The sequence below is a fragment of the Festucalex cinctus genome, chromosome 9 (assembly GCF_051991245.1).
Source record: "Festucalex cinctus isolate MCC-2025b chromosome 9, RoL_Fcin_1.0, whole genome shotgun sequence".
NCBI classification, from domain to species: domain Eukaryota; kingdom Metazoa; phylum Chordata; class Actinopteri; order Syngnathiformes; family Syngnathidae; genus Festucalex; species Festucalex cinctus.
The window spans coordinates 11,809,957-11,825,115 of NC_135419.1; the positions used below are offsets into that span (position 1 = coordinate 11,809,957).

Genomic DNA, 15,159 nt, shown 5'->3' on the forward strand with positions numbered 1-15,159 from the left:
TTATTATTATTATTATTATTATTATTATTATTATTATTATTATTATTATTATTATTATTATTATTATTATTAATCCAATCTCTGGTATAATAACCTTATTTATTGATTGATTGAATTATTTTTTTATTTTATAATCTGTTCTTATTGCTGCTGGATATGCAAATTTCCCAGAGGGAGCCATCCCAAAGGGATCAATAAAGTCGAGTCTAAGTCTAAGTCTAAATTGTGCATTACTGTAAGTAATGTGAAATCAGACAATATATACCCCGGGAGGTGTGAATTTCTGAAGCGACGCTAGTTGAAATTTGAACAATATAAATTGGCCATATTATTTGGGCAAAAAAAAGTGTGGAGAATAAAAATCACAATAACATATGTGGGAATGCTGAATTACGACTTTACTACTGCTTTAGCGTTACAGTACGATCTGTCTTCTGGATGCCTTTTTTTAGCAACCTGCATTTTCACATCTATCCAAATCTGCCATTTATGCACGTACTTACATAACAGGTATGCGCTTCTGTGTGGGATGACACTGAAATGTCAAATCAGCCCCATTCTCCCGTCGACTTAATATACACTGATGCCCATTAATTTCTCCACGAACGCAATATTAAAGACGTGCATATGCAAAACTAATGGAATGGGGGGGATTTGTAGATGTGTGGAAGGTGTAAAATGCGTGTCACTGCATCCTGCAAATACCCCCCTCCTTCCACGCAACTCTCAAAGTGACATTCGCTCAGTCATCAGACTGCCCTTCCACTGATGGTGTCAAGACAAGCGCCGCAGTTGTTTCCAGGATGACACTCAAAATGCAGCAGCTGCATTGCATGAGTCACAAAGCAGCCGCTCCATGCAATGCGAAAGAAAATACAGACGTAATATTTTATAATTGTGTGAGAAGCACGCTTTATTTTTCTTTTCAGTAATAATGTTATCCTGTGTGTCATACTGTAAAAAAAAGCAGAACTATGCACTTTGATTCATGTTTTAGATTCAACCCCTACTTTGACTTCAAGTTAAGTCATAGTGTCTTCTTCCATAGAATAGCATGACTAAGGCACGCCATCCAAAAACACGACCCCCCCCCCCATCCTGACACTTTTGAATGTCATTTAAATCTATTTGAAAAATATAGCACACTTTAAATATGAAAATAGCAGCTGTGTCGCTGCCAGCGAGTGCTTGTTTGAGTCATTCTGTATGAAATAAATCCAAGAAAAGTAATTTAATTAGAATACTGTGCTTATGTCTGAACGTATGTTTAGAGGTCCATCAATAAAAAACCATGCTAGTCATTTTATAAAGTATTTGATGACATAGAGGCTTTTAAAAAAAAATGATTCAATCTCAAGCTCACCATTGCATTATTATGATTGTATATGTTTGTGTTTATTTTATTTTTTTAAGTATGTTGATGTGATAGAACATATTTTTTTTTAGTGTTGTCAAGTGATTCAACTTTTTTTTTTTTTTACTAATTAACCGCAGAATTTTCCCTAATTAATCATGATTAATCGCAATTCAATGCATTTTCTGCTTCTGCCTTTTTTCTATAAAGCTTGTAACATATTGAGTGTCATGGTTTGGGTTGATTTTTTTTTACTTTTGTCATGGCTTAGGTTTAATTTTGGTTTAGTTGGATTTTGTCCTCATGTTTGTTTAAGTTCAGTCATGATCTGTGTTTTCCGTTGTTGTCCTTGTGTGCCTCCATAGTCTCATCAAGCATTGCCATGTCCACCTGTGTTTGCCTGCTCTTCCTCACGTGTCAACCAATCAGCATCCTCTGCCACTTTGTCTTGCCCAGCTGTGTCTCATTGTAAATTTGTGTGTGTGTGTGAATTTAGTATCTTGTCTCCTCTCTGTCCGCGTCGATTCATTGTTGTTTTCCCCCGTTTTTCTGCCGGTTTTCCCCGTCTTGCTTTGCTTACCTTTTGGAGTTCGCTTTTTGTTTGGTTTGATTAAATTCTTTTTTTTTTTTTTTTTAATTCACCTCTACCTCCTCGCCCTGCATTTGGGTCCATAACCACACCAAAGAACCTGACATAGAGCACTTGAGTAAATTAATGTATAATCGTCAAATTAAATTTACAATCAAAGACTGTTCTAAAACTTTATTTGATTGTTGAATGCAATTCTTCTCATGTCAAGCAAGTAAAACTGCAAGTAAAATTACCTATAATCGTGTTTGTCCACCTTTGCACCACTGTCTGAGTTTGACTGCATGTTATAGGTTGTAACAGGAAGTAAATAAAACTGAGTGAGGTAAATTTTTTAACGTTTTAAATAATTTAAAATAATCTCCAGAGTTAATGCTTTAAGTTTGACAGCCCTGTTTTTTTTTTTTTTTTTTTTTGCATAATTTTGAAATTAATAGTGACTTTTTAAAATGAATGAAGATTGAAAAAAAAATAAAAAAATAAAAAAATGTCTACACACTGCCCCCTTTCAATGAAATTTTATACAAAATATAAGGAAACCACCGGAAACGTATCACTGAATTGTCACCACAGGAATAAATAGAAAGGAAATTACTTGTTGTTCAATCATGACTAAAAATGTTGTGATTGATGGATGACAATATGATGATTGAGCATCTGTATTTAATTTTCGCACAAAAAAATTATAGCGGATCAACTAATCATGGATTAACACCGAGAAACCCTCGTGATGACACATTTGACATCATCCCGGGGGAGGGATGGCCAAAAGGGAAAATGTATCTACCATGAGTGATTAATGTTGTTTGCATGGAAAAGGAACTGCATGTGCTTTCCAAGTATAACGCAAGTGGGTGAAACTTTCTTAATCTCTTGAGATTGTGTGGTGATAAACCACCAATCTGACATTTCCGTTAAATTGTTCAGTTTTGAGGATGGTACTAAGCCAGTTTATTGTATTTCACAGATGACACTTGAGCATATTTTTATGATTGACAAAAACAGCAACAGATGCTATACATTTATTGCAAATATGTTCCCAATTGATTATGTTCAATCTTAAAAAAAAAAAAAAAAAAATCATGCTTGTATTTTTCTGTGGCTTGACTGGTTTCCATTTGAATCCACATTTGTGTGGGCTTTGGTACCGGTAATTGCACCCACTTCATACTTCACACGATATTCATATTAGTGATGAAAAACCAGTGACACTTGTCTTGACTTTCAGCTTTAATTTCAGATGTTTAAAAAAAAAGTTCAATGCATATGAGGTAGAAGACAAAAACACAAAAGGTGCAACTATTAATCAATTAATCGACTACTCATTTTTATCAGATTAAAAAAGGATGTTAAATACCACTCGTTTCAAAACAATGCCAGTATCGTACACTCTTGAGTATCTACCGATACCATGTACCAATACCGCTAGAACTTTTAATACATAAATGCCCCCCCCCCCCCCCCCCCCAAAAAAAACAAAAACAATGACACATAATTTTAAAGCAAGACCTATAGTGTATATCCCAATACAGCAATTTTCCTTAAAAATGCATCCAATTGATGGCAATGTTGTATCTTATATTCTTCTAATTTCTAGTTCCTAATCATGAACAGCCCCTTGAAATAAGGCTGGGTACTTGCCCATCCCTAAAATTAATTGACAATCATTTTTTAGATATCATGAATATTTAGATACCTTTTTATATATAATTACAAATGTTTCAAATGCAAATAAATTGAATTTTTTATCCTTCTGTATAGTCCACCATGAAAGTGGACTGATTATCTTTGTGTTGCATCAAAATAAAACTTTAGAAAGCACTGATCAACATTTTTGCCTATTTTCTGACATGTAAGTGAATTATAATTAATTCATGTTTGTGAATATACTGCACCGTAAATATGAAATGTCATATTTTTGCAGTCCAAGCAGCATCCCAGGTGGAAATGTTTAGAAATGAATTAAAGGGAGTCATAGAATCAACAAACAAAAAAAATGTGGGAATGAAAGGGAAATAAACCAGGAATGGAAAAATATTAAGTTTTTCTCATAAGGAAATTATTGTTAATATTGTTTGCATATACAAAACATAGTTTGGTGTAGTCCTGACTAAACAATATTTCATGCAAGTAGGCTATGCGTTACGCCTGGATGTCTGTTTATGACAGAACAAAATCTTTACCTTTGCAATTTTTCAGCCTATGCTAGACTCAAACGTCTTTCTTCATTGTGTGATCCTACAAAAAGAATAATAAATATTTGTATTCCTCGTCACCATAAATCCAGTCAATGCCACAATTAGTTCTTGACGAATAAGCGGTTCAGGAAATGGATGGATGCCTCTGACGACACCTGCACCAGCCTATGGCGTATTTGGCTCCATCAAGTGTTAGAACAGCAGCAATGCAGTCACATATGTTCAGAAAGGAACCTCTGACCGGAAATGCCCTATTCGTGATGTTGAACTTTTTTTTTTTTTTCCTTAACATCAGAGTCTGTTCGAATGTGCATTTTTATCCCTTTTCCTTCGGAACTTTCAGTGTGATGAGCATTCCTCCATCATCAAAGAGTTGGAACTCATCCAGGGAATCATCGTGGTCAAGAGCGGAAGTGTGATTTCCGGGTGGCACATCTGCACTCTCGTCCTTTTCCTCATCTTCCTCAAAATCATCCGGATATTCAACTTGGTCAGAAATATCCTGGCAACATTGTGGAATCACTGGAAGAGACAATAAGGATTAGTTTAATGATTAAGAAGAAGAAAAAAAAATCTTTATTTAGAGTGACTTCATGACTAGCTCCATAAAGAAAATGATGACTTATTAGTAATGGATATGTAAGGGCTTTAAGATAACATGAACAATTTGAAAAACAACAACAACAACAACACTCTCGAAACTATGAGATAGCTTGTATGTAAATTCTGCAGTATGACTGAGCATTACATCAGGGGATTACTTTATTTAACAGCACGGGGATGATGCGGCAGTGATGAACATTCTTGTTAAAGTTGACATAGTTCCAGTCTTGAGGAACTGGTGGTTTCGTACACATTTCCATTTCATTCACCACATTTAAGGTAGTTGTATAGAAAGTGTGCGTGTAGGTTAAGGTCAAATGCAAAGTGGTGGTTTTTGTTTTGGTTAAAAAAAGTTTTGAGTTCCTCCTCGAAACTTCTTGTCTTAATTTCGACCCCATCCTTCCATTTTCTATTCACTACAATCAAATAAAAGGGGTAGGAATACTTCTTGCTACTCCTTTTCAAACATATGTCTAACTTATTACCAAAGACTGCTTCATGACTGTCTTACTTTATATCTTTTGTTGCTTAATATTGTGTTAAGTTTTGTTTCTTGTTTGCTTGATTTTTTTTTTTTTTTTAATGTTTGTAAGTTTTGGCTTCACAATTTTTATTTTTTTTTCATTATTTTTAATTATTGTTATTGTCTTTTTATGCATGCAAGAATGAAGGTCGAACTTTAGTTTATTTAGTTTTTTTTATAGTTAATTTGACAAAAATATATGAAAAAAATAACAAACTAATAAAAATTAAATTAAATGAAGCATATTCGAAATACTATGGAGAATGGAAAATACTAGAAACAGTATTCTGATTAATAATGTTTGTGGAATATGAATTAAGTAGCCAATTCCACCTGTGTTTTTTTTTTTTTTTTTTTTTTAAATCCATCTCAGGGGCGGCCATTTTGCTCCTTACTGTCAACTGAAAATGACATCACATGGCTTAGCTTGCAAACGTCTCATGACCAAACCCAGAAACAGTGGTACTGTGATGTCATTTTTAGTCGACAAAAAGTGGCAGTACAAGGCAAAATGGCCGACCCATAAGATAGATAAAAACAGGTGGATTTTTGTAATTAATTCAAATTTCACATAAGCAATATTAACCAGAATGCCGTGTTTAGACGGGTGGTGTTCATAGAAGATATTAGTTTTAGTTTTTTGTTTTTTCTTTTACTTGACTTCCCTATTAACTTTTAACTCATTGACTCCCAGCCATTTTCATTGAAGAAACCCCCTTTTGGCATATTTTGCAAGGCCCACAGAACATTTGTTCTATTGCTATAAAAACATGGAACCTACAAAAAGAAAGATTAGAGTCTCTTCTTTCATCAGGAAAAAAAAAAGAATATTTGTATCTGTTTCCATTTTGCAGCTATTAGCATTAGAATATAGGTAAGTTTCATCAATATTCACATTCCTGGTGAAAACACTGACAAACAGAGCTTTTTGCAACATGGCCTGGCTAATCTCTTATACTCTGCTGCCACCTTCTGGCTGTGTTTTTAATAACTAACCATTGCTTTAAGCCACCTCTTCATGTCAGAAGCTGCATCAAAGCCTTCTGTATGCTCTTGCATAAAACAAACAAACAAAAAAAAACAACGTGTAAACACGTTTTGGGGAGTGAATGACAAAGTATTAAAAACGTTTTTACACGTTTTTGGGCTTGAATGAGTTAAGTACAATGCAAAGTAAATATTTTTATGTGGTATTTGGTGTAAAAACTTCCATAACTCCTGCTCGAAGGTGTTTAAATGTTCAATTGTGAATTACCGAGGAGCTCATCAGAATCTCTCCTTGCTGATGAGAATGAATGTTGGCTTTTTTCCCCGAAAGACGAAGAACTTCCCTCCTCATCCTCGTCGAAGTCGTCAGAGTAGAGGCAGCCACAGGGACTCTGTCCACCAGCACAGGCACCGTCCTCCTCCACATGCTCCTCGTTATTCAGCGTGTCATTGCTTTCAATGTGCTGTAAGTGATCTCGCACAAAGGTGCTGTCTATTATACAGGCCGCACTCGGTCTGTTTTGAGGTTCAATGTTTAACATACTTTCGATTAAAGAGGAGATGTTTTGAGAGTAAAGTTCAGGCAGCGATTCGTACTCTCCTTTGGTGATCTTGCATAAAAGACTGAGGAGGTTGGAGGCTGAAAACGGAGGCGTGAGAGTGCAGAGCTCATAGAGCAGGCAGCCCAGAGCCCAAATGTCACACTCAGAGCTGTAAGGCACATCCTGGCAGAGTTCCGGGCTCAGGTAGCAGGGAGTTCCCACACACGTGGAAGCCAAGTCGGCTGTGCTCGTCATCACTCTGGATACCCCAAAGTCGCCCAACTTCACCATTCCTTGTTTTGTTAGCAACACGTTTGACGTTTTGATGTCCCTGTGAAGTATTTTAGCTTCATGTATGTAACTCACAGCCAGAGCGACCTGCACAAACCAGCCCATTATCGTACTCTCCGTGAAGAAGTCGCTTGGTTTCCTCTCCCTGACTCTGTCATCTAACGTCCCGCCGTCGCAGTAGTCCATCACAATGTAAATAAAACCGTCAACGGGACTCACGAAAACCTCGCTGCAGTTCACTATGTGAGGCTGCTTCAGCTTCCTAATGATCTCCGCCTCTTGAAGAACAGCCTTCCGTGTCCGTGTGTTCCCCAGTTTGATCCTTTTCACCGCGTGCAGGCCCTCTGACTCGATGTGTCTCATCAGGAAAACTTCTCCTGATGCTCCTCGACCCAAACACATCACTTTCTCATACTTGTCCATTGTCTCTGGCCCAAGTCAGAGCTGTAAGGGCGGCAATGCCATACAAGGCTGCTGGGAAAGTCTTTTGTGTTGTAGTTGCTATGGAAACCAGACGCTTTGAAACTGAGAGGAGGGTCCTTTGTGTTCTGTTAATAAATGTTTATGGAGTCCTATAAATTGTATCCTTCTCAGAAGGTGAAGCTGTCAATGTGTTTTTGGCTCCTGCAACCAGTGGGGTATTTGGTTAATTCACTATAGCCTATTTGTTACTTTATTTGAAAACTAAATACCATGCTCACGTTTTCTCCAACACCTCTTGTAAAAACATTTTTGTGTCACGCCTCACTATGCCATGATTTGTTGTAATTATTACCAGTTAATAGTTGAGCAAACACAAAAACAATGTGGATAAAGAAAAACAACTAGGAAATGCTGGAATGCTGAATGAATAAATATGAAATCATGTGGAATATTGTGTAATGATGTGAACAATGTGGAATTTTTGGTATGTGAGAATTGTGAGAATGTTGAAAAGCATTCCCAAAGTGAATTTGATCTGAAAATTTTTCATTTCAAACGGCAATGATCTGAATCTCCTATTTTGTCTGTCTGTATGTCACTAGGACTGACTTGGGAAATGTTGGCTGGAATCGTGGGAAAACTAGGAGAATAAAATATAATAAAGTTAAATTGTGTATAATAAAATATGTGTGAATGATACCTACCTTTGTGGATTGTAGATCGGATTAGGAGGTTTAGAAACTTTCATACAAATGTCGAGAAACCGTTTTGTTTATGTCAACAACACATAATACACTAGATGGCGGAATAAACATAAACTTGCTTCAATGCAGCAATGTTTTGCCGTAGAAGAAGACTGACACACGTCTACTGCGCATGTACAACCAAACAGAAACATGAGCGTATGCTAAAAAGTGGTGTTTACATATATCTTCCGCCCTAGTTTTAATTTCAGTAAACATTCACTTGAAATGCCTCCAAAGGGCAAAGGTGGCAAGGGTGCGAAAGGTTGGTCTTCTCTTAGTCGTATATTTTTGCTTAAAAGATTGTGTCAATGACTCTTACCGTGACGTTAGCTTACTAATACACTTTGATTTCATGCGTCTGTTATGTACAGTGCATGGTACTTGTTATTATTGCAGCGATTTCTATTTTATATATATTTTGTATTATACTTATTGCTCAATATTGTGTTCAGGAGGAGGTGCATCAGGAAGTACAGACACTGATAAGAAGGAGAAGGCACCAAAAGGAGGCACTGCTGTTAAGGTTTGATATATGATTTACAATTTCTTTTCTCTGTCTACTTGGGTCGCCCAAAGCCAAACTACACGTGTGTACAATTTCCACAGGTTCGCCACATCCTCTGTGAAAAACATGGGAAATGCATGGAGGCAATGGAGAAATTGAAAGCGGGAGTTCGTTTCAGTGAAGTCGCATCACAATACAGTGAAGACAAAGCGAGACAAGGAGTAAGAACTTCATTCGTTCAACTTCTGATCTACCGAATTACACTTCTGTTCTTAGTTTTTTTTTTTTTTTTTTTACTGTAATACTACAAATGTTTTGGAAAGGAAAGAAATTATATTAAATTCTTCATTAAAATATTTTGGCTAATGTTTAATGTTTTGGACAGGGCGATCTAGGTTGGATGACGCGAGGATCCATGGTCGGACCTTTCCAAGAGGCTGCTTTCAACTTGGCCGTCTCTTCTATGGATAAACCTGTTTACACGGACCCCCCTGTCAAGACCAAATTTGGTTATCACATCATTATGGTGGAGGGGAAAAAGTAATGAGGCACAACAATAAATTGGGACATTCAATTTTACACCCTGCTTTATTGTGAAAGTTATTATTCCAGTTATTCCCTTGATGCAATGTCTGGAAGGGGGAAAAAATAAATTAAATGATTTCTTTGTGTTTCTTGTACACTAACTACCATGTTATTTGTTTAATCATTTTTACATTTTTATTCACACAAATCAAAATAGTATAGTAACTGGGTAGTTAGTAGAGCCCATTAAAGGTATGGGGTTACTTTTGATAGACAATATTAAAGTTGGAAGGTGGTAAAAGAAATTAGTGAGGAGGCAGGTTAACTCATTTGCTAGCTATTTTACAAAAAAAATGAAATAACATGTCAGAGCCTAACAAATGTTCACATTGTATCACATCCATAGTAAAACTGTTTGAACCTCAGGTCTGACCTGAATGTGAGGAGTTAGCGTCTTTCACCATGTATGTAAATGATTGTCCATATGTACCGTGTGATTGATTGTCAGCCAGTCCAGGGTATACCCCACTTGAAATCCTGAAGTCATCTGGGATAGGGTTGTATTGAACATTTTTTTCCTTAAAAAAAAAAAAATATTAGAAAATAAAGTGTTATCTAATCATTTATCAAATTGGTTAATTAATTGTGAATAAAGACAAATTATTCATAAAGTAAATGTAGTTTTTTTCTATTTAATTTACTTTAATAATTAGCTCATTAATAATCAATCCTAAAATAAAAAATAGGGAGTTAGAAATTCAGATAGACATGTAATTTGCTCCATTTTATAAAATGTCCAATTAATTGCATTTTTTTTTAAACCTGAGCCTAAAATATAATGATGAAAAATTGGCAAATTTCTCGGTTTTGTGTTGGGTTCAAAAACAAATATATAATATAATATAATATAATATAATTAACTCATTCACTCCCAGCCATTTTCACAGAAGCAGTCCCGTTCGCTGATTTTGCAAGGCCCACAGAATATTGTGTTCGATTGCTATAAAAGCATGGAACCTACCAAAAGAAAGATTAAAGTCTCCTCTTTCATCAGGGGAAAAAAAAAAAAAAAAAGTATGATTTTATCTGTTTCCGTTTTGCAGCAATTAGCATTAGAAGAGAGCTAAGTTTAATCAATTTTCACAAATCTATTTAAAATTGTAAGTAATTGAGCTTTTTTTTTCTACATGGCCCTGGTTGATCTCCTTTGCTCTGCTGCCACCTGCTGGCCGTTTGTGTAATAACCGTTCTTTGCAGTCGAGAGGCTGCATCAAAGCCTTCTGCATACTCTAGCATAAAACCCCCCCCAAAAAACCCGTATAATTACGTCTTTGGGACCCTTAGAACATTTTAAAAAACTTATTTATACGTTATTGGGAGTAAATGAGTTAATATAATTAATATAATATAATATAATATAATTAATATAATATAATATAATATAATATAATATAATATAATATAATATAATATAATATAATATAATATAATATAATATAATATAATATAATATAGGAATTCCTTAAAAAAAAAAAAAAACAACAACAACAAAACGATAGGACCTCGCAGCGGTCGCTCGGGCCCTAAAAAGTTGATTTCCTGACGCGAGTTTTCGGTTTGAGAGGTTGATGGCAGCTTTTCGTCATCCAGGCCGCTCCGTGTCAGCCGCGTGCGGCTCGAGCTCGGCGGATTCCTGCTTTGACGTTGCTGAGCCTTGCTAGGTGATTGGCGAGCTAAGATGGCGGCGCCAGAGGAGCCAGAATTATCGCAGGCGCAGACCGAAAAACTCCTTCAATTTCAGGTAAACGAGGTCTAATACACGACCCGAAGCAAGTTAGTTTGCAGCATCATACAATGGGGCATCCTCGTCGAGTGCGAACTGGCACAGTTTGGCGGAAATGTCAATGTTAGAAAGCTTTTTCCCCACAGTCAACTTCGATAGTGGTCAACTTCAGCGCTAACGTTAGAACCCAAGCTAGCATTAGCTTGCATATCTTACAAGTTAGCCGACTTTAAACCGGGTTGAATCGATTTGAACCGCAGACGATCGGTTGTGTCTTCATCAAAACCACCGACGTCATGTTCCGGTGGTAAGGAATCATTCTTTTGGATTTGGATTTATTAGATCCTGGCTTTTGTGTCATCACATCGGCGACTCCTTGTTTCGACGAGTTCAGTTTCTCATTGTCGTCAGGACTGAGCTGTCACTAAAGTTTTGACACGTGTTTTGAAGACATTGTTGTGTTCTTCTAATGAAAAATCAATGCAGTCATGTTATCCACAATTTGAACGTTATCATCCTGCAGTTTCCCTGGTGGGCAGTTAGAGATAGCAGCTCCTCAGCTAACCTATGTGTTGCTGCTTCATGCTATACATTTTCTTGTGTTGATTGGTAATTTTGCAAGTTTGTTAGGTAACCTTTGTGCGTGTCTACTTGACACTTTTTATTCTGCTTCTTACAGGACCTGACTGGCTTGGAATCAATCGATCAATGTCGACGGACATTGGAGCAGCATAACTGGAACATTGAGGTAACTTGTAAAATCTTTTATATAATAGTTAGGTGTCAGCCACAAACATTTGGCCTTTATGAAGATAATGTTACATTTTGTTTGGGTAAATTGTGGCTTGTAGTTTGGCTTGGTGTATGCATCATACTGAAAACTGTTTAGTAAACATTCTTGACCCACATTTATAAAAGTTAAAGAACAGTAAAGCATTTGTTTGAAAGTCTGATTTATGTATTACTTTTCCCCCGTAGTTGTCTGTTTGAGTAATTACAACTTTAAATACTGTATATCCCAAACTATGACATTACCCTGAATTCATTTTCATTTCTGTCTTTCAGGCTGCAGTACAAGACAGACTCAATGAGGAAGAAGGAGTGCCCAGTGTGTTCAACCCTCCGCCATCTAGACCATTACAGGTCAACACAACAGACCACAGAGTATATAGTTATATTGTGTCCAGGCCACAACCCAGGGTAGGTCATCATCAACCCGATAAGATTTGCCATTTTAAATTCAAGTGTTGTATGTTAGTGTTTGACTACTCATTGATTTCATTGTGTTTTGTATTTCAGGGCTTACTAGGATGGAGTTATTACTTGATACTGCTTCCTTTCAGATTTACGTATTACACACTTCTGGACATATTCAGGTGAGAAGACTGACTGTATATGCATGAGGAGCTTGTGGAAAGTTGACATGTGTCTTTGTTTTCCAGGTTTGCCCTGCGGTTCGTGAGGCCGGACCCCCGTGGTCGCGTTACAGACCCCGTTGGGGATGTTGTTTCATTTATTCGTAGTTTTGAAGAAAAGTACGGTCTCTCACATCCTGTTTTTTACCAGGGAGCGTACAGCCAGGTGAGTTTCCTTGATTTTCACTCAGAATATTCATGAAAATCCACGTGTCGGTTCAGAATTCTGTCGATTGTAGAATCCAGTTGTTTAGTGTCCCTTCCACATGTTGACAGGCGTTAAATGATGCCAAAAGGGAGCTTCGCTACCTTTTAGTGTACCTTCATGGAGACGATCATCAAGACACTGATGAGTTTTGCCGGTATGTGTCTTGATGTTGATACTCGGGTTCGGTCACGTGCTTGTTAGCTTTCTGCTGTTTATAGTTGCTCTAAAAGCATGAAAAGTTTTTTTTTAAGGTTAAATTTGTGCTGCTGTGTCACTCTCTGTAGCTCCACATTATGTACAGAAGAGGTGGTAACCTTCGTCAACACCCGAATGCTGTTCTGGGCGTGCGCAACAAGCAAGCCTGAGGGCTACAGAGGTAAAAAAAAAAAAAAAAAAAAAACCCGTTTAGGAGCAATAATGTTTTATTATTTTTAATTGGGAACAAAATAAAGCATACGTGTGATTTATTTATGGACTCATAAATGCTCTTGTCCGCCCCATTTAGTTTCTCAAGCGTTACGGGAGAACACTTATCCATTCCTGGCCATGATCATGCTGAAGGACCGAAAGATGACAGTCGTCGGCCGCCTTGAAGGTCTCATCCAGCCCGAGGACTTCATCAGTCAACTCACCTTCATTATGGAGGCCAACCAAACATATCTGATGTCTGAGCGCCTTGAACGGTACTGACGATAGCACAACACTAGGAAAAAATGAAATGAATTATCCCCTAAAAAAAAAAAAAAAAAAAAAAAAACGGGGGAAAAAAATCTAAAAAAAAAAAATGTAACCATTTTAAAATAATTTGGAAAAACCCTCCAGAAAATAAGGAACAAACACATGGTGCAAGTTATTGGATGTCCATTGTACATTATAAAATGAATCTGCACGGCTACAGTCGTCACCTGCTGTAAAAAACAAAAAATAGGCTGTCGTTTGTTGCCATCAAACTAGTATTCCTCCATCTAGTGGTTGACAGTAGAATTACACCCAAGAAAGCCGCAATTCCACAAATACCTATACAAAAAAAAAAGATTACTTTAAAACCTGCAATATAACATTGGTTCACTGTGGATGAATGCTTTTATGTTTTCAGGGAGGAGAGGAGTCAGACCCAGGTGCTAAGACAACAGCAAGACGAGGCGTATCAGGCGTCCCTCCGCGCCGACCAGGAGAAGGACCGAAAGAAGCGAGAGGAGGAGGAGCAACGGCGGCAAGAGGAGGAAAAGGTCCGGCAGTGCGCGCTGGCCGAGGAGAAGAGACGACGAGTGAGTCTCGCCATGCGTCACTACTCATTAGCCCATCTGTTAGATGATCTGTTAGATGATCACGCTGTGATCATTTTTTCGCCAGACACTGGAAGAGGAGAAGGAGAGGAAATCGGAATGTCTCCCGCCAGAGCCGCTTTCAGACGATCCCGAAAGTGTGAAAATAATGTTCAAGCTGCCCAATGACACGCGGGTGGAAAGACGATTCCTCTTCGGGCAGTCGCTTACAGTGAGTACACAAGTTTTTTTTTTGTTTTTTTTTTAAACATGATATTCATGAAAACAAGTCAAAGCTACAAAATTGCACAATTTCAATTTCTTTGGGAGCACTTACCAAACCAACTCTTTTTTTTTTTTTTTTTTTTTTTTTTTTTTTTTTTTTTAAATTTCCAGGTAATCTATGACTTCCTGTTCTCACTGAAACAAAGTCCGGAGAAGTTTCAGATCGTCACCAATTTCCCTCGCCGAGTGCTGCCCTGCCTTCCAACCGAGGAGCAGCCCAACCCCCCCACGCTGAAAGAGGCGGGACTCAGCCGTTCCGAGGTCCTTTTTGTTCAGGATCTTACGGACGATTGAAAAACAAACAAAAAGACCTCATGCCGCTTCTGTGTTGGGAACGTCTTGTCTCCAATGCCCATCGATACCCAACCTCCCTACCCTTTGTCCTTTTTTTTTTTTTCTTTCTTTGTTTTTTTTTTGTCGAATGGCCACTATGGGATCATTGAGTAAAAATCTGGAAATGTGTAAAACCCCTTTGGGCAGCCGTTGTTGACCTGTGTTTACAGGGTTCCCAATAGCCTGGAAAGTCTTGAATTTTATTAAATAAATTTTCTTGAAGTTCTTCCTTTGAGCCCTTTCCATCCACAGGGGGTGTCATATCATATGTATCAGCTGCCCGTTCATCTTGTTTTCACCCACTCGACTCATTGCAGAGGCGGGGTGATTCCTCCACTTAGGAAGTTAGCTGAGCCTCTTGCTAAACCAGACGCATGACCAAAATTACCTTAGTGCGCCACTTGAAGGACTTTCAGGTTTTGTTTTGTAAGAAGTTTGGCAGATTGGGCACTCGTTTGGAATGTTTATTTTTTATTTAACCTCTGACTCTTAACACAGAGCCACATTTAGACTTAAAGGAAATATGGGAACCCTGTTTTAAACGAGTGACATGTACATAAGTGTTCATAAACATGGAATCCCCC

At 37.4% G+C, this 15,159-nt stretch overlaps 3 protein-coding genes across 4 annotated transcripts; 2 read left to right on the top strand and 1 right to left on the bottom strand.

The window, feature by feature from the left end:
* Positions 1 to 3,450: 3,450 nt before the first annotated feature.
* Positions 3,451 to 8,256, bottom strand: nek12 (NIMA-related kinase 12). Of its 2 annotated transcripts, XM_077532888.1 has the most exons (3): positions 8,215 to 8,256; positions 6,523 to 7,711; positions 3,451 to 4,663 (listed from the first exon to the last, which is right to left on the bottom strand). In XM_077532888.1, the coding sequence occupies exons 2-3, from the start codon at positions 7,508 to 7,510 to the stop codon at positions 4,458 to 4,460; spliced, it is 1,194 nt and encodes a 397-aa protein (XP_077389014.1). In that variant the 5' UTR covers positions 7,511 to 7,711; positions 8,215 to 8,256; the 3' UTR covers positions 3,451 to 4,457. The 2 variants fall into 2 exon arrangements, with proteins under 2 accessions (XP_077389014.1, XP_077389015.1); XM_077532889.1 differs by lacking the exon at positions 8,215 to 8,256 and having other exon boundaries at positions 6,523 to 7,753.
* Positions 8,257 to 8,351: 95 nt separating this feature from the next.
* Positions 8,352 to 9,711, top strand: pin4 (protein (peptidylprolyl cis/trans isomerase) NIMA-interacting, 4 (parvulin)). Its single transcript, XM_077532890.1, has 4 exons — positions 8,352 to 8,518; positions 8,709 to 8,779; positions 8,863 to 8,982; positions 9,147 to 9,711. The coding sequence occupies exons 1-4, from the start codon at positions 8,482 to 8,484 to the stop codon at positions 9,303 to 9,305; spliced, it is 387 nt and encodes a 128-aa protein (XP_077389016.1). The 5' UTR covers positions 8,352 to 8,481; the 3' UTR covers positions 9,306 to 9,711.
* Positions 9,712 to 10,898: 1,187 nt separating this feature from the next.
* On the top strand, positions 10,899 to 14,801 carry faf2 (Fas associated factor family member 2). Its single transcript, XM_077531658.1, has 11 exons — positions 10,899 to 11,087; positions 11,749 to 11,817; positions 12,135 to 12,269; positions 12,369 to 12,445; positions 12,512 to 12,650; positions 12,761 to 12,846; positions 12,977 to 13,068; positions 13,198 to 13,375; positions 13,789 to 13,960; positions 14,046 to 14,189; positions 14,354 to 14,801. Exons 1-11 carry the CDS (start codon positions 11,025 to 11,027, stop codon positions 14,534 to 14,536), a joined length of 1,338 nt encoding a protein of 445 aa, XP_077387784.1. The 5' UTR covers positions 10,899 to 11,024; the 3' UTR covers positions 14,537 to 14,801.
* Positions 14,802 to 15,159: the final 358 nt, after the last annotated feature.